At 38.8% G+C, this 19,937-nt stretch overlaps 1 protein-coding gene across 2 annotated transcripts; it reads left to right on the top strand.

The window, feature by feature from the left end:
• Positions 1–1,544: 1,544 nt before the first annotated feature.
• Positions 1,545–15,966, top strand: LOC130199645 (natural resistance-associated macrophage protein 2-like). Of its 2 annotated transcripts, XM_056423324.1 has the most exons (16): positions 1,546–1,883; positions 3,821–3,910; positions 5,000–5,151; positions 5,270–5,392; positions 8,690–8,809; positions 9,748–9,854; positions 10,528–10,598; positions 10,678–10,745; positions 11,369–11,524; positions 11,634–11,792; positions 11,918–12,004; positions 12,443–12,562; positions 12,842–12,991; positions 13,453–13,526; positions 13,607–13,760; positions 15,309–15,966. In XM_056423324.1, exons 1-16 carry the CDS (start codon positions 1,841–1,843, stop codon positions 15,414–15,416), a joined length of 1,782 nt encoding a protein of 593 aa, XP_056279299.1. In that variant the 5' UTR covers positions 1,546–1,840; the 3' UTR covers positions 15,417–15,966. The 2 variants fall into 2 exon arrangements, with proteins under 2 accessions (XP_056279300.1, XP_056279299.1); XM_056423325.1 differs by lacking the exon at positions 15,309–15,966 and having other exon boundaries at positions 1,545–1,883; positions 12,842–13,002; positions 13,607–13,698.
• Positions 15,967–19,937: the final 3,971 nt, after the last annotated feature.

Raw genomic sequence — 19,937 nt, 5'->3', positions numbered from 1 at the left:
AATACCAATAAAATAAGGATCAGTTCTCAAACAGTTGAAGAAAACAAGTCTATCGGAAACAAGGGAGTCACAATTGGGCATTTGAGAGGAACAGAGAAATTAATTTACTTTTAGTATATTCGTACTGGGAACAATTGGGAATAAAACAACACTGATATGCGGCAGAATCTACAGTAATAAAGAATTTTTATAGTTAGGATAGAACTGCGAGGGTACAGTAATGTAGGAAAACTCAGATACACTGGATATTGACAAACATATCAATGTGTTATGTTCCCAAAATCACAACAATGTTGTTGTATTGGAGGAATATTGTTACGATGGAACATTTTATAGCGTAATTATTTAATAGGTTCTGGAGAGTATCAGTGTTGGTAACACCATTTTTCTCAAGCTTCCCAGTAACCCACAGATACACAGTAATAACACAAATATACCACCTATTGTTGGTTAATAGGGTTCTTTCTTTCTTTCACTGTACCTAATTAAGTACCACCAAGAACTGTGGAGTATTTTTTTTTAACCCAAGGCATATAACACAATTATATTGTAAAACATGCGCCGTAAAGGACAAAATGGCTTTAAGCTCAATAGTACTGTAAGCGTGGTAACATGCTCGAGACATTTCACTCAACAGCACACATGTCAACCTCGCGGTGGATCTAGAGGAAAAGTCATTTTAAAAACAGATTATGTGTTGTTAATTTCAAACCTTGACATTAATGTTGATCTGAAATGTAGGATACAAAACATATCAGTTGGTATTTGTCTCCACCTAGTGGCTGCTCCTGCTCCAGTCACACACTCCTTCAATATGAAACTATTTATTTTCTCTGCAGGACATGAACAACAAAACACACTGCTGCTAGAGGGCGTTATACATACCTGCAGCAGGAGCGAGCATAACATGTCCTTCAAAAACATTCTTTCGTTTTTATCAAATAAATAACCTCTCGATGTTGTATTAAAGCAAATATAGCGAGCTGTAAATGTACCTTTACTTGGAACATTTCTATAACTACTGTACCATTGAGGTCATGCATTTAGGGAATTTGAATGATATGCTGGGTATAATGTAGGCTGATCCAGTATCTTAAGGTTACATATTTAAACATTAAAAGTTGACAACTTTAAGGCCAACCAACGAAATAGATGAACTGAAACGTGACCTCTTTAAATTAAAATAAAATAGGGCCACAACTGACAGTTTTCTTTTTAACCCATCGATTGGTTTGGGTTTATTTTGAAAAGCCAAAAAGCCGGAAACAACCATTAATAAATTCCGAAACTTTTATTTTGTAACGAAACTATAAGGCAAATTTGTAATTTTGGGCTATACAAAAATAAAATTCATGAATGAATGAGACACAAAACAAAGACATATCATGTCACTCAACTAAAATAAACATTATTCAAAGGTGCTATGCTTGTTTACACACACCTGTCAATGTAATGTGTGTTTTATTTTGGAATCTAGAACCCTGCTGTGAGTCTCGTTTCCTCCTCATCCGGGGTCTGATCAGACTGCTTTACTGTATTAACCGTGTGACGTGTTAGAAACATCTTAACAGATGCACTTTGTCCTCTGTCGGTTTCCCCTCTTCTTCCTCACCTGTGTGTTGACTTTGAGTCGCCTGCCCGGTGAGTCACCCCTTCACTCGGAAGGACGATGTCCAACGTATGTTTCCTACCTGCCGGATGCTGCTGCTCTCCGTGAACTCCTCAGTGGAAGTTACACACAAGCAAGCGAAGAGGAGAGCAAAATGAATCACATAACCGGAATGTAGCTGCTCGGTTCGTTTGATGTTTTGGAAAGTTTGACAGAGTTTAAAAAGACGTCATGTCTCTGAGAAAGAAGAAGATGTTTTCCTTTCGGCGGTCAGGTGAGTCCATTACATTAACGTCTCACGGTGTAAAGCCAGCTGTGGTGGAATGTAGTTACTCATGTTCTGTACCTACACATTTGAGGTCCTTGTATTTTACATGTTTTATTCAAAGCTGTTTTCTTCTTCTCCTCCACTAGCTTACTTTACATTTCAGAGGGAGCTCTTGTAGCGTACTTTTTAACCGACAATGAAGTAATTATTTATCAAAATTAAGATGTTAGGACATAATACAATATGAGAAGTTGAATATAAATGGTTGTTTTTGGTCCCAAACTCTAAAGTCATTCAATGTTTTACAAAAGAAGCAAATCATTGAGTTATTTTTAGACACTAATTGACTTTATTCCAAGGTTGAGAACCAGTGGACTAACGTTAAACTACCCTTCTGTGTATAAAGCAGGTACAACGTTGCTCTTACAACCCGTGACAACAATATTAACAATATAGAAATGATCCTTCTTTCCTGCATGACTTTTACTTTTGCTAGAGTATTTTTACATTGTAATGCTAGTAGTTTTCATCCACAGTTTATATTCTTCTCATCAAATGTTGCCTAAAATGACTTTACCTTCCATGACCCTTAATTGATATCGTAAAACATTTAACACATGGTTTATAGTGTGGTAACAGTTCTGATTGACCTCATCATTCATTGGTTTATAACATAACCCATAAAGTTCTCACACAAACATATTACTGTTTTCTCAAAGTGATGCTGGTTTATCAACAGAGCACCGAAGCCTTAGTTTCACTCCATATGAGGCTCATTGGTTGCAATCTGATTGATTGCACATCTGTTCAGATATGTGCACCATAACTGTAGAATAGCAACTAGAGTGGGTCCTCGTCTTGGGGTCCGGGGAGAGTTTCTTTCTCAAAGTCTAATTTTAAGACCATATCAAGTTTGTACTTTTCTTGAATAATCGTTGAGGGTACAGGCAGAAGACACTCTATTTAGTGCACAAATCTAATGCAATCCCATTAAACAGCTCAGCCATAAAGTCTCCTTCTAAATAAAACATGTGCTGTTTTGATTGTCACCTTCTGAGAGGTTTAAATTGTTAATGTTTATTTTTTTAGGTTGTTGAACTGAACTGTTTAATATGTAAATGCTTCTGAATGATAGCATAAAATAACAGAATAAACAGCTGGAAGTATGATACAGCTTAAGTGAAGTGTATAAACACATTATATCAAATATACTATACAGTATTGACTAATATAAATATAACTTCATATATGTGCATATATAATAACGGTAAGATTATGTATAAGAGTGTAGCTTGACACACATAGTGAGGAAAATATAAATAAATATATGTCGAAACATTTTTATAGAATTTATGTCATAAATGTTGTATTGTATTTCATACGTAATAAAGTGTTCACAGATTTGATAAAATGTCCACAAAAAACAGAGTCCCTAAAATAGAAGTAGTCCTTGTGCAGATTAGCTCATTTCAGAATAATATATTGTATCAATGGATTATAGTTATTGATTTATTAATATGTGAATCCCTTAAATGTTGCAGCTGTTAAAGCTGGGGCCCATTTTAATTACATCAGATTGGCGGGTATTTTATAATCTAATATTACATCAGAATGTAATAGTATTTTGTATTTATATTCTAAATCTGTAAAGTAACAAATAGCTGTGAAATACATTTGTTGGACTAAATACTACAACATATGCCTCCCAAGTATGTACTTCTGTAGATACTTTCCATGCAGAGGTGAAACATTTGCAGTGTATTGATGGAAAGTAAGTGCAGGATCACTGACATTATTATAACTTTGCAAAGAAGACCTGCGACTAACGATAATTATTATCTTTGCACTTTTTTCTCTCATGGTTCTCTGTGAGTAAAGTATTGTGTTTTGTGTGCACTGTGATCATCGTTTGTATCTCAGTATAATAACCTGTTTGCTTCCAGTGAGAGACCTCTCTCCTGAGAACATCCACATCTCCTCTCTGCCTCCCAGCGTTCCCACAGATCAGGAGCCAGAACAAACTGGAGGGCATGGTGAGGATGTTTGTTTCGTCCACACTTTTGTTGTGTCACAACGAAGCATCATTCCTTCTCCCTTAAACTAGAACAAACTCATTATGTCTCTGACACATCTCTGTTCATCCAATTCTCTCCATCTGGCCACCTTCATCACTTTAGTCGAGACGGAAATATCTATCAACTAGAATGGGCACTCGGTAGAGCGCATACCTTCGCATATCACAAGATTGGGCATTGAATTATGAACATTTTGGCATTAGTTGCATGCCAATTGGATAAAAATTGACCATGCTATGGTAAAAAGAAGATTTTGACCTTTTCATGACCTTGACCTTTGACCCGATTGATCCCAAAATCTAATCAAATGGTCCCCGGATAATAACCAATCATACCACCAAATTTCATGCGATTCAAGAAGATGTTGACCTTTTCATGACCTTGATCTTTGACCCGATCGATCCAAAAATCTAATTAAATGGTCCCCGGATAATAACCAATCATCCCACCAAATTTCATGCGATTCGGTTTAAAACTTTTTTTGTGATGCGAATAACACGCATACAAATAAATAAATAAATACACAGCGATCAAAACATAACCTTCCGCATTTTCAATGCGAAGGTAATAAATAACTGATGGTTTGCCATGAAAGTTACAATCACAGAGGCCATTCAGAGTTCTTAACAAAGGGGGAAAAGAATGCTAATTATTTTAAACAAACAAACTAATGACCAGACACGACCTCTTTACAATGTTGTTGTTGTCATCAAATGTGTACATGTACTGGAGTCATTCACTGTGTGTTTACTGCATTGTGTGATCTGTGTGTGATATGAATTACGCACAAGCATTTTGAAAACCCCCAGTTATTATAATTATTATTGTTTTGTTTTGTGTTGTTATTTATTTGTCTATTATTGTGGTTGTTTCTTATTAACCGTGTTATTTATAAATAAGGGGCGAGAGAGCCAGAGCAGATGCATTTCCTTGCATTTTAATGTAAAACATTGATACTTTTTAATGTACACAACAAATAACTTCAACTTGAATCCTCGTGGTGATTCGTTGTTGTTTTTTCACCATGTTTGTTCTGTCACATTTCAGCCGAGGACATGGAGGGAGAGAAAGCAGTGATCCAAACCACACACACTCACACAGTGTCCGACCCCTCGGACTTCTTCCAGAAACAGAATAATGAGCCTCTTTCGAGTACTTATTTTGAAGAGAGGGTTCCTGTTCCTGTGGAGGACAGAGAGGTAATCCATCAGTCCATGAAAAGTGACAGATAAGAAAGCCTGTATAAAAAGGTATGCCAATTTCCTGTATAGACCGCTGTTTGTCTTTGTTACAGCTTTAATTTCTGTTTCCCTGCAGAAGGTGTTTAGTTTCCGTAAGCTGTGGGCCTTCAGTGGGCCGGGGTTTCTGATGAGCATCGCCTACCTGGACCCTGGTAACATCGAGTCTGACCTGCAGTCTGGTGCTAAAGCTGGCTTCAAGGTAACTAAAGTAATGCTTGCGCCACAGTAACTGACGCTGGCTGTTGTGTTCACTTTATTTTTCGTTGATTACCTTCTGCATTGAAAATGCAGAAGGTTGTGTTTTGATCGCCATTTATTTATTTGTATACGTGTTACTCGCATAACTAAAAAAGTATTAAACCTAATCGCATGAAATTTGGTGGGATGATTGGTTATTATCCGGGGACCATTTGATTCGATTTTGGGATCGATCGGGTCAAAAGTCAAGGTCATGAAAAGGTCAAAATCTTCTTTTTACCATAGCACGGTCAATTTTTATCCAATTGGCATGCAACTAATGCCAAAATGTTCATAATTCAATGCCCAATCTTGTGATATGCGAAGGTATGCGCTCTACCGAGTGCCCGTTCTAGTTACGAATGCATTGATGTGTGTTTGAATTCATTTGTATGATATTAAGTACATATTTTCTAATACACTATATGAGCACATCAAATAATCAACTGTTGTTTACCAGTGTACTGTGCTCCACTGGTATGTGTCTCATTAGACCGAGCTCTCCGTGTGGGAAGTAGAAACTTCAATATAGTTGAGTTTAGTTTATAAGTGGGTAATGCTTAATTTTTGTCCTTGGATGTTTCATTAAAGCTGCACACCTATTATGTTTAAATAGAGACAACGTTTAGTTGGTACACTTCAAATGAATTTAAAAACCTTACATTTTATTTGACAACATCTGGATTATTTCCGTTTTTGCACAGCAGGTTTGTCTGCATGTAAACATATAATCCCACAAATATGTATACTCAAGTTACCAAAAAACACTTTTACCTACTAAAGTAACTTAAATAGCGATCTAAAAAGCTGTCTCCCTGTTCATAAAATGTACACTGAAATTAAGCCAAATGACATAGTTCTTTTAAAAAATAATGTATCCTTAAAAACTTCATTTGGACAGCCAACAATTATTTCACTGACAGTTAATAACCAAGTCTATTTGATTGACAGCTTCACTGCTACTACAATCGACAAAAACAAATACTACCTACAACTGTCACACCAATTACATAATGTTCTTACAGTAACTGACTGAATTCAGAACTGACCGGGTAAGATTGGTTTTCATTTTGTCGACATGCATTTAACAGGAAAGAATGTAAATAATGTGTACCGGGTTACACGTATAGGCTGCTGGAAACAACATTATTGGCAGGATAAGAATGTAATTCAACAAGTTGGAAAAGTATACAACTTATGACTAAACACTTCATTGTCATCTCCGACTAGCTGAGTCCTCAACCAAATATCGAGACACGCAGGTGAAAGTTTACCGAAGGGGAACTTTGACCTGCAAAAATTGGAAACGCATTCCTTCAGTCGCAGGAGCTTTAAATAAAGTGAATGAGAGGTGGAGTGAGAGGTGGAGTGTGACCGAGCCCTTAGCCTTCAGCCGGACTGTCACTTATTTGTGTTTCTAAAGTACTTAATGTTCCAATATTGTTTGGATGAATCTATTCTGAAAAACTGTTTCACTTTAGTGTTTAAGACGAGGGAAGAGAAGAAAACCTTCCCGGGCAATATCTGGTCTTCTATCAGGGTATGATTGTTATTGTTAAACGTATTGTTATTATGAGAGTCACACATGGCAGCATGATGTAAGATTAAAACACTTTCAAGACTCCGAGATAAAGCAGTTTAAATACATTGTTTACTTGGTAGGAAGTTCAAACAAAGTAAGCAAGCTGCAGGTAGGCGGGCGGATCCAAGAATAAAGGCTGAAATGCCGAGATGGGAGTGCCTTCATGACCTGACAAAAAAAAGGAATGATTGCAGAGAACATTTGAGGTCACAAGAAGTCTTTCTTAAATGTACTAACTCGCAGACTTCAACCGTTACGCAGAGACTTGGACGATTGTTTAGTGAAAGCTTTGTTTTTATACTTTGTTTCTTTCCCATACACACTGAAACACAAAGCCAGGGTTTGGAGACGCTGTGGCAACGCTCTGTTTTTGAGTGAGAAAAAACCTGTTTTAGTTGGTGTTGAAACAAAGAGGAAAAATGTACACATTTACACTCATCTTTCTTTCTTCTTTTTTACTTAGTGTGGCTGTAGTCTCAGGGCAAACAGAATTGCTTTTATAAACATCTGGGTACAGATTTAAATCCACATGCAGTTTTCTGGTGTAAGCCAGAGGACTGTGAGGAAAATGACATGCTGTTGTGATTATTGCACAGTTGTTATTAATACTGTTGGAAACTCTGTGTTGTGAATACAACCCACAATTGGCAAACCCCCCAGCTGGACACTAATGTACTACATAGTACTACGTTAAAACTCTAAAACCAGCGCCGATGAATGCAAACAATTGGTTTCAAAGTCGTCGTATAAAACCGGTTGTACAAGCTTGCCGAGAAAAAAATGTAACGTCATCGTGTGTGTGTCTGTGTGTTTGTGTGTGTACTAGTCGTTATGTTAGCTGTAAGCCAAACACACTGTTTAAAATGCCTAAAGTGAGCAAATAGTCGCACCAGTGAGGGAGGAGTTAATGGCAATAAAATGTGTCCTGAGAAAGAGTATGAGTCACCGCAACCGTGAGAGGTTGAGCATGCAGCCTTAATAGTTTGCTGCAGCAGAATGTGAGATAAGCCGTGGACAGACAGGTGCACACTTACTCATGAATGGACGCGCAAATCACACGAATCACCTGGTGGAGATGATATGACTGCATATTATTTGTGTGCGTGCTGGTTCGTTGTCATGGCATCGTTACCGGGTGTCTCACCTGCATGACAAGTCAGAATGTCTGCCATGAATAAGGTCTATTGATATCATTTTCATCATAAATGTGTGAATAACGTATTTTATTGATACCCCAACAACAGACTGTTTCAGCTGCTGCGGTCAGGCAGGCGCCTCCGTAGTCACGCTGCAAGAACAGAGAGACTGAGACGGAGTTTCTTTCCTCAGGCCATCAAGACTGTGAACTCCGACCTCACCAGGACCCCCACATAGACCCACACAACTGCCCCTCTTAGGCACACACACACACACACACACACACACACACACACACACACACACACTTACTGTAAATATTGTGTTGTTTTTTATTGTAAATAGTGTGTACTTGTTGCCCTTGCACATTCCTGCTGAGCATTGCCACTTTCATTTCACTGCACACCCTGTGTGTGTATGTGACAAATAAAACATCTTGAATCTTGAATCTTGAATCTTGAAACTCGTATTGACCCTTGTTTGAGCTCATATAGACGGCCAATGGACAGATGGTGCCTGACTCTGTTCTCCTCTCGTCAGCTCCTCTGGGTGCTGCTGGCCGCCACCATCATCGGGCTGCTGCTGCAGCGGCTGGCGGCTCGGCTCGGCGTCGTCACCGGGATGCACCTGGCCGAAGTCTGCAACCGCCAGTACCGCACGGTGAGGCAACCTGTGAACTCCGATGTTTGCATGAAATATCCACAGCGCCTCCCTGTTTTCATGAATGGAAAGCTTCCCCAATATTCAACACCAATGATCTAACTGAGAGGCTTAGCAGACGTAGCACTTGTGTAATGTTACAGCAGCTGTAAGCCATTATATGAGCAACATATTCACTAAACCCAAATGTCGGGCCTAAAATAGTTTTCAAAACGGTGGGAAAATGTGTTTAAATTTACAGTTAAATCCAAAGTGACTTATAAATGATTGTGTAAAAATGCCTCTGCTTCCTGAAGTGGAACTCTTAACCACATGGCTAACAAAAACATGTGAGCAGCCCTTTTGTTCTCTGGAGCTTAACTACTGTATCTCTGCTGGACACATTTTAAGAGACTGCAATAAAAAAGTTCAGGGAGCTGCATGAAAGGAACAATTTCTTATGTTTACATCTGTCCAACTGTAGTGAGACTGTTCCTGTGTTTAAAGGACCCGAGTCACAGCTGAAGAATTCAGATGTTTGTCTTTCTGATTGCCCAGCCGGTCAGTCAGTGTTCATGGACATGAACTATTTTAAAGTTTAAAGCTGTGAGCGCTTCACTGACCATGAATTAGAACGAAACCCTCGCAATGCCACCAAATGTCTGGCACTGACATTTTTTACTTTGAAAACCATTTGAATTTATGTGGTTTGATACCCCCTCTTTATTTACAGAAAAGTATTCAGCTTCAGAAACAGAGACATTTCAAGTGTTTCCAGTCACTCACCTGGACCTTTCTTGGATCATGTAAAAAACAAACAAACAGGAACCTAATAATGCTTGATTGGTTATCTTTTGAAGCCCAAATGTTCATGTACATTTCTCATCTAGAATATCGGTGAATCTGATGTTCGCTTGGTGTATTTGTTCTAAATAATCACACCTGTTTCGTCCGTGCAGGTGCCTCGTATCATCCTGTGGTTGATGGTGGAGCTGGCGATCATCGGCTCAGACATGCAGGAGGTCATCGGCTGCGCCATCGCGTTCAACCTTCTTTCCTCCGGCAGGTAATGTGAGCAGACACGATGTGTTGGGCGCTGGGCGTGGTCGATCAGCTATTCAGATCCTTCACTGAAGTACAAGTACGAATACCACGTGTTAAAATACTCTGTTACAAGTAAAAGTCCTGCATTGGAAATGTTACATTTGAAGTATGAAAGTATAATTAAGAAAATGTAATTTACTTGATAAAAGCAGAACAATGTCCCCTGTGACTCTCATACTGTTATATATTCTATCATTAGATTATTATTATTACTTGTGCGTTAATGTAAAAGCAAAACGTTAGTGTTGTGTTAACTTATGATTGATATGATCATGTTTTTATTTTCATTTTGTGTTATTCTGCTGTTTACGTTCTCCATTAGCTAATTGATTGTTGTTTAACTAGAGCTAAAAGTTAAAATCTTTAACAATGTTTGCTTTGTCCGACTAGCAATCTCAACATTAATAAAATATATTATATCCAATACCTTGAAACCATTAAAAGGAAAAGCGGCAAATCTTCACATTTGTGAAGCTGGAACATGACATGTTTATGGAAAAAGGCTTTTAACAACATTTTCTCTCCATCAACTAATTTCTTTATAACAAAAAACTACAATATTTTCCTCTGAAATGTAGTAGACTACAAGTTTAAAGTGGCATGAAATGTAAAACTGTGTGTGTGTTTCCCCATAGGATCCCCTTGTGGGCTGGTGTCCTCATCACAATTATCGACACGTTTGTCTTCCTCTTCTTAGACAAGTATGGTAAGTTGTGGTCGTGCTCTTGCAGGGAAAGATGTCGCCACAACAACGATAAATAAAACATCCCGATGTCTGTCTGCAGGCCTCAGGAAGCTGGAAGCCTTTTTTGCTTTGCTCATCGGCATCATGGCCATCGCCTTTGGATATCAGGTACAAACATTCACATATCTGCAGGCAGGTCTGAGGAGAACATGTTTTCCGATACATTTCTCCTCCACCCACATCTTTATTTTTCTGGGAGACAGATTATTAGAACATCCTGGGTCGGTCACCAGTATCCAATAAGCAGCGTATGACAGATGTTATAAAGTTCATATTTGCTCTTCCACGATTTGGCTAATATACTTCAATGATCCCCTAAATTTGACACTGAAAATAACAACTATAGGTAATAAATCGTTGGTCACTGCAGCTGTATTTCACACGCGAAAACAATCACATTTGATCTCACTATGATATGAATTTGCCCTCAAAGATTTGTAATAGAAAAGTGGCACAAACAATAAAAGTAAGCAGTGCTTTAAGTGGAAAAGTAATAGGTGCCTATAGTCCCCTTATTCACATATTGGTGTGTGTCTGTATAAGACGTAAACAAGCTTCATAAGTCACGAGAGGTTTATAGACGGCTTTATGAAACAGTTTAATTTTGTCGGTGTGTTCAAAACAGGCTTTTTACAATGAGCAACTTTCTGGTGACAATGCGTATCCAAATGTGGACTGATTTATTTTTGGCTAATCGTAAACATCGACACATGCACTGCTCCCTCTGGCAGTATGTGACCGTGAGTCCAGACCAGGGCCAGCTGCTGAAGGGGATGTTCATGCCGTACTGCGAGGGCTGCGGGCCCGTGCAGCTGAGTCAGGCCGTGGGCATCGTGGGAGCCGTCATCATGCCTCACAACATTTACCTCCACTCTGCTCTTGTCAAGGTGCGATCAACTGCTGGATATCAAAAGCATCCTCCCCCCCTTTTAAAAAAAATCAGCTTTAAGAAACTTGTTTCAGCAAAACATCAAAAGTGTCTAAATGTCCTTTTAGTCTCGAGAAGTGGATCGGTCGAAGAGGAAAGAAGTGAGAGAGGCCAACAAATATTTCTTCATTGAGTCGACCATCGCGCTGTTTCTCTCTTTCCTCATCAACGTGTTTGTGGTGGCTGTTTTTGCGGAGGCTTTCTACGGACGCACAAACCAAGAGGTGGTGAGTATCTCTGCAGCCGCTCTTATCGCCTAAAACGAGAGACATTTCATGACCTCTTTTGGAGGAAAAAATGGTTTGTGTATCTTTTCTTTGCTACAGATGTGTTTTTTTCATTTTTATTCCAGCACAGCGTCTGCAATGAAACAGGAAGTCCTCATTCACAAATGTTCCCTTTGAACAATGAAACTCTAGAGGTGAACCTCTACAGGGGGGTAAGTTCAGCTCAGTAAATTAACTTGAAGTAGGATTATGTTGATTGAGCGATATCAATTTTAATCAGTTTAAAGGGGCTCTTCCGCCATTAAATAGTGGAGGTAGATTTAAAAAAGAACGCTCAAAATTGAAGCCTCAGAGATAATCTGACCTGTAGTCTCCAGTTTAGGCAGCGGTGAAATGTACTGTTCTGAAGCAAACATTTAAAAAAACACTTGATTTCAGAGGCAAATATTATATTTTTTATTCCACTATATTTATCTCACAACTTGAGTTACTTTGCAGAATTTGATTGACAGCACAAAATATAATCAACAAATGAATAATGATGGAATGTAGTTGTATTGTTTTTTAAGATTTAGAATGCTGGACTTTTCATTGTAATAGAGTATTTATACACTGTTACTCAACTTCTCTGTTGGCGTGTCTGTTTTCAGGGAGTGGTGCTCGGCTGTTTCTTTGGCCCGGCAGCGCTCTACATCTGGGCCGTGGGGATCCTTGCAGCTGGTCAGAGCTCCACCATGACTGGAACGTACTCCGGCCAGTTTGTCATGGAGGTTAGTGGAGGAGGGAGGAATCAGCTGTGCACAGGAACACGCATGTGACAGTGGAAATGTCAGCCTTGTTGTTTAACTTCATCACAATCACACATCAGTCTGTTGTGTCACTTTAAAAAGAAAAAGTGCTTTAGTTGTGACCTAGTTTCGGTAGCTTTCCATGAAAACGCCTGTGTGGAATCAGACTTTAATCATGTAAGCGAGGTCATGTTTGCTTTGCTGTCACAAAGTGCAGTTCTCTTGTAAATGTCACCGAACAATGGGTTTTCCTGTCCTCAGGGTTTCTTAAACCTGCGCTGGTCGCGTTTCGCTCGGGTGTTGTTGACCCGCTCCATCGCCATCACGCCCACCCTGCTGGTGGCCATCTTCCAGGACGTGCAGCACCTGACGGGCATGAATAACTTCCTCAACGTGCTGCAGAGCATGCAGGTCAGGCCAAGGTGAAAGCTAGTTCACTGGCAGCTTCATCAACAGCTCTCCACCTTCACTTTATCTTTTCTGCATATCACCTTTTATTTCACCTTTTGATCTCATAGCACATTCTCATTCATTCAATCAAAAAGGAGGACACTAAGATGATTAATTATTATTATTTTATTCTCAAGGACTGAGTATTCAATAACTGGTTCCACTTTGGAAGAGCCACATTCTTAATCCCACACTCTAATACATGTCTTGTTATTGTTTTCACGGAGCCACAATAATAAAGGCTTTTTACTTTACTTTAAAAAGCAAAGCGCCTTACTTCTGAAGTTTTGGGGGAATCCAATCCCTCTCTATGAGAACAAATATATGTTTTAACTGTTCTTTGAAATACCTGTTTATTTCTGTCTTCTCAAGAAATGGCATGAACTACATTTGAATGGCACATATTCATTCTTCTCCCACAGTTGCCATTTGCCCTCATTCCCATCCTCACTTTTACCAGTTTGCCATCTCTCATGAATGAGTTTGCCAACGGATTGTAAGTAAACCCACATCATAAAGACACCCCGACAAATGATGATCGCCTCTTTAAACACACTCCTTCTCTTTTACCTGCAGGGTGTTTAAGATCGGAGGGGGAATCGTGATCTTGATCGTGTGTGCCATCAACATGTACTTCGTCGTGGTCTTCGTGACCGACCTCAACAGTGTGTGGCTTTATGTGCTGGCAGCATTCCTCTGCATGGCATACCTGGCATTTGTGGGATATTTGGTAGGTAACATTAGGGGAGTGGATCTAGGTCGTTCCACTGTGTAACCTAAAACTGGTTGCAGCGACTTAAACTGCAGCTATAAGTAGTCAGAATAGGTTCTAGACCATAGTCAGAAGATGCCTTCTGGTCTATTGATATTTACAATATAGTTGCTGCTTTTACCTGCCTGTTGTTATTCTAATTAACTGGGAAAATCCGACAAACTTTCTCATGTCAGGGGATTCAAAGATAGTTGAAAGTTTAAAGAAAAATCTGATAATGTAAAGGAAGTATAAACACCTTTTATATCTTATTATCCATGATCACTGGGATAAATAAAAGCCGTAGAGATGAAAAAAAACATAGCTGTCTTGATAATTCATATTTTTTAAAGCAACAATGTACTGCATCCAGCCTTTTAAATGTCATTATTTGCTTATTTTCTTAGTCTTTGATTGGACAAAACTCAACGTTTCACTATTTTCTTTAACTTTATAGAATAAGCCATCATGGGGAATATAATAAGCAAATAATAAAAACAATCATCGTAAATGACGAATACCACATTGTTTTCAGCAGTAATAGTAATTTAAAAAAGTAGTCACACAACATAGTTAATCATTGGACCATTTTATACAATCGGATCTTATATGTTTGCATTTCTCCACTGAACAACTGTTTATTGGGAACTGGATGGCAAATAGATGTTCTGCAGTTAAATGCAGATACACTCTTTATTATTGTTACTGATAAACTTCACTCCTTGTTGCACTATCATTATCTTCAGGGTCTAGTCGGCATAGTCTTGTGTGATTTTATACCGTCATTAAGACGCTGACTCAATCAAGTTTCTTTCACTTAAGAAACAGCCACACGTGGGTCTGTTACATTAAATAGAGATGCCAATAAATGCATTTATCTCATCACAGCTGGACTACTATAATTCTCTTTTTGACCTGCCTACACCATTTTAAATTTTTTTTAACAAATGTCCAAAATACTGCATGCAAGCTCTCAGCACGATCCATCAGATGGTCACACATTATACCTAATGTAACCACTCTCCACTGGTTTCTTGTTAATTTTAGAATTCATTTTTAAATGTTGATGCTCACTTACAAAGCAAAGAATATCAAGGACTTTCTGCACAACCTAAGCTCTGAGGTCCTTCACCCGGCGTTCTTTAACATTTTAAGCGTGGTGGAGATTGTGCTTTCCAGTCGGCAGCCCTAAGCCATAAACTGTAATAGTCTCCCAATAATCTTGATGTCTTTGGGCTCAGTGGGAAAGAAACAGCTAAAAACCCATCTGTTCATGGAGTTATTGTAGCATGATGCATTTTATGTTTTATCTTGTTTCCCCTTTCATAGTTTCTTAGGTGTTTTATTCATTTGATTTGATTTAACTTTATTTTTGTTTATTTCCTTGATTTTCAAACACTTTGGGACTAGTGCCTGTCAAGGGTGCCATATAAATGCACTTTGCTTACATGCTTGCATATCCTGAATATGTGATCTTTGTCTGATCAATCGACTGATACACCTTTAATCCTTCTGTGTGTGCTGCAGGTGTGGTTGTGTCTGATCGCTCTGGGAGTTTCCTGCCTGGATCCGACCTCCAAGAGGGAGAACGACACGACCATCCTGATAGAGCAGCGGCCAGAGTTTGACTCCTGAATCACACATGGACCTTCTTTTCTTTTCTTTTTTTAAGTGCAGCTGTGATCAACCAAACTGTCTTCTCTTCCAGCACATTTCGTCTTCTTAAGTGCCGATGTATAAATAATAGAAGTTCAGAAATGAATGGAATAAATGTTTTTATTTAGTAATCAAGAAACTGATATTGTTTATGTTCTGTAGCTTTGGTCCCAGCCCGTATACTGATTTACAAAAGTAAGATTCATTTTGCCAACTTAACTGGTTTAGAGGTGTGAATCAGGTTTTACTGTAACGTTGGTTACACCTAGAGTTAACTATGAACCTGACAGCTGCTCGTTAGAGCATGTGGACTTAGAGTCACTCCCTGCCTCAACAGTACGACAACTGAATACTGAAAGAAACGTGATAAATTACCTCACAACATAACCTCCCCATCTTACATTATATCAATCTGATGTTATTATAATTGTGGGCATGGTGCACCATGAAGGTCCCTTTCTAAACTACAAACAGAATACGGTTAATTGAATTATGAAAACTCTCAATAAACATGAGAAATATATGGTCATCTTTTAATAAACAACTAAATCTGTGTACGCTGTTAGAAAACAAATAGGGACGATATGGCTTTGAATACCAAATTTGTTTAACTACTCCACAGCGGTAATAATGAAGTATATTTCCTAATGATATCATTTTTTACCCAGATAATTAATACCTGGATCCAGATAACCAACCTAACCTAAAACACAACAGCTTCCTGCAGCACAATAAGATGTAATGACACAATATCTGTAATTTATAAGTGTGTAAGATCTCTCGGCAGTCAAATGTATAAGGCTTTTGTAAATCATATCTAAAACTGTTGTTTGGGGAACTGAGTTGAATGCACTTGAAGACTCTTTGCAGTCTTTCTTTTGAACACAAGGTGGCAGTGCAGGCAACCAAAGACACTCCTCAGGACAGTAAACGTCTCACCACCGGAGCTGAACAACAGAACACAACACATTAAATCAAACGGTGTGATACATCATGTTTTATGTTGTCGTTACAGCTGCACAGGAACAGCAGTATTGGGTCAAACGTATGAAATATAATTAGCTGCAGGGATGTGACAATATTCCTGTACATCGGGATTTGGTTATTTTCGTGTACATTCAGTTGAAACTGTACATGCCTGGGAGTTGCAACTATTGTGCAACAGCAAGCAAACACTGCTGGTTATGGAGTTGCTTGAATTCCAGTCCTGAAGTGCTTCAGCATTTGCACGCCCAGGAGAGGGACAGGTTTTTCTTTGCATTGTGGCGGGGAACTTTTTCTTTTTCTGTCATGGAGGCAGAGTTATGTAAGAGAGGAGAGTCTTCCCACCGCCCCTCTCTGTTTTTGTTTTTCTCAATGAGCCAATGTCTCCCTGCCTAGGCCTCACAGCCTGTCTAGTAGGCCCCTTTCCTGGAAACATAGCCTTGCAGGGGCCACTCAGGGGCAGGCCTGCAGAGGTGGGAGGCTAGTGGAGTAGAAGGAAGGGTGGGTGGGCACTTCCAGCAAATCACATGAGTGTAGACCCTACAGCCCCAACCTTACATGAGACTCAGATGCTGCAGGCACATTTCAACAGCTAGTTTGACATCAACATGTTTGGATGAAGCAATGCATGGCAGAGTGTATGAGGCTGTAAGTAGATGTTGTGGATTCCCAGGTGTGAAATGTAGAAATATAACTACAACACCTGGTGTGTGTGTGTGTGTGTGTGTGTGTGTGTGTGTGTGTGTGTGTGTGTGTGTGTGTGTGTGTGTGTGTGTGTGTGTGTGTGTGTGTGTGTGTGTGTGTGTGTGTGTGTGCGTGTGCGTGCGTGGGCTCTTGCCTGTGTGTCAACATCACTTTTGTTTTGCTATGTAGTTTTGGACAGAATATCTTTAGAATCTTTTCTCCCACATTTAAAATTGATTTACATTAATATGATAAGATATTTTACCGGTGTTGTATTAGTATAGTTGTATCCTTGATGAGTTTGTAAATGCAGAAAGCTCAATGTTTTATTACTGTGGCTTTCTATAACTGACTGATTTAATGAATTGCAATAACAATCATTCAATGTGTAAGAGAATTGGAAAAAGTCCAACTGAACCGACACAATAAGCTACAGCATAGGACTACAGAAATTGTTTTCACAGGATTATTTTTTTTTGATTTGAATCACATTGGCTTGCATATCATATATTTTCTTTTCATTCTCTGTGAATATGAATTTCCGGTTTGAAATCTACTAAACAGATTCATTTCTACGTTCATGCGTGTTTTTACATGCATGCTTGCGCATTCGTTCTGTTCAAGATTCAAGATGTTTTATTTGTCACATACACACACAGGGTGTGCAGTGAAATGAAAGTGGCAATGCTCAGCAGGAATGTGCAAGGGCAACAAGTACACACTATTTACAAATAAAAACAACACAAGTAAGTGTGTGTGTGTGTGTGTGTGTGTGTGCTTGTGTGGGTCTATGTGGGGGTCCTGGTGAGGTCGGAGTTCACAATCCTGATGGCCTGAGGAAAGAAACTCCGTCTCAGTCTCTCTGTTCTTGCAGCGTGTTAACTGGTGAAAGATGGATGACGGTTTAATTTGAACCTGATGTTTGAAGTCACATGTTTTGCAGAGTTTTTTCCAGGGGTCCAACAACAGCAGCACCCTCAACGCTAAGCTCAGGGCCTCAAACACCAGCGTTCTCCCTTTGCTCTTTTTCTCAGAGGAATGTAACATTACAAGGAGACGGCAAGACGCACCAGAGTTCAGGCAAAGATGATTAAGTCTAAATTGATTTAGTAAACAGTTGCTTGAGCTTTAAACCGTATTACTTATTATTTTATTTTTTTACAGCTGTGAGGTCAATACTTATTTTGTATATATTTTTACACAGATCTGCTCTAAAACACCCGACACCAGGAATGCAAACAGCAGAGCCATTCTTGTTTATGTCTTGCATTGTGGGCACTGTGGGCACCGGCTGAGCGTGTGGTGGAAGGGGCCCACATGTGTTTGGAATAGATAGTGTTCAGTTCAACTGTGTAGCTATTCCTTTATTAGCGCACTTATTTGACTGTCTCTCTCTGACTTCTTCAGCTAAACTGTTTTGCAGTTTGTATTCTTTACATAAGTTGACTGTTTTATGTGCTTGAATAAAGCAAACATATGCTGTTGCTAAACTCCACATCACAGGTGCTCAACATGTGGATAGTGAGGGGACCAGTGGGATTTACTCAAGAGGTTTCCGACAATAAGAAGGCACTGCAGGACCTCCACGCCGTAAATAGCTTAATAGATCTAAGCCACTTCTATTTATGCGAGCAATGTCAATGAAATGTGTTTTAGTTGTCATTATACTCGGTATAGTGCAACATGATTAGTATGCAGCTGACTAGAACTTATTCGAATCAAAAACAAGAGAAACAATAGAAATGTTCTTGTTTTCATCTCCCTGATTTAGAACAAAAATACTTACAAGTTTTAACATATTCAATATTAAACTCGTCTTTATTTGAACATGATGCAACCATAATGCTTTTGATCATCAGTCCCATGGTAAAGTAACTGCATTAGAGCCTGTTGTTGCACACATGTTTGGCAAATGCTATAATGCAATGGTTCCCAAAGAAAAGCCCCCAGCAGTTTTCAGGCAAAAACAAGTTACAGTTTCATTTTCTTATTCTGTCAGTAAAGGGAAGCAAAAGGAGAGAGAAAATAAGAAAAGAGCCTGGGTCATTGGTTTCACTCTGCTCTCTCTTGCCCCATACATGAAGTACAACTGAGGACAGTTACAGTTGATGTGTTGTATGAGATACATTTACCAATAAAACTTTTCTGGTGGGGACATATTTAGTGAAGGAGGTGGTCCTCCAATCAATTGAAACTAGAAACATTTGCTGTTACATGCATCAAACTGTATGTTTACTGTTGACTGAATATATCCATTATTAGGTTATTAAATAAGCCTACAAACTAATTTGGGTTTTCTTGCTAATCGAAGGTTGTGATATATTTTCACATATATTTTACACATTAAAACCACACATTTTTTGTTTAAACTGAAAGGTTACCCCTCTGTAGCATGGAATGTAAAGCTTACAATAAGCAACTTCCGGAAAATAATAGCCTCCCAGCTCTGGGTTATATATTAAAATCAATAATTGACCTGTACAGTATTTTTTTGGAGATAATTGCATTACTTCGGCTCATTATTAATACTATCACCAACATCTCTGGTACAAGGAGTACGGTTGAACAATAAAAAAAGGCTGTATACAATCACAAAATGAATGGCCTATATTAGTTATGAAATATAAACAAATAATTTAAAAAATGTAACTTCGAAAGAATACCCATTTTAGAGAAAGATTATACATTAAACTCCTTGTGTATTAAACGAACGAATCATATGTTTCAGAAATTAACTTAGTATTTTAAATAATTTACAAATAATGTGATCTCATTTGTAAAATCAGCGCTGGAATGTGTTCGACAGTGCAGCGCATGCAGAACCGGGAGGAA

This window comes from Pseudoliparis swirei, chromosome 9 (genome assembly GCF_029220125.1).
Source record: "Pseudoliparis swirei isolate HS2019 ecotype Mariana Trench chromosome 9, NWPU_hadal_v1, whole genome shotgun sequence".
Lineage (NCBI taxonomy): Eukaryota > Metazoa > Chordata > Actinopteri > Perciformes > Liparidae > Pseudoliparis > Pseudoliparis swirei.
The sequence above is the reverse complement of the archived record's forward strand: the minus strand, read 5'-3'. Positions and strand labels throughout refer to the sequence as shown.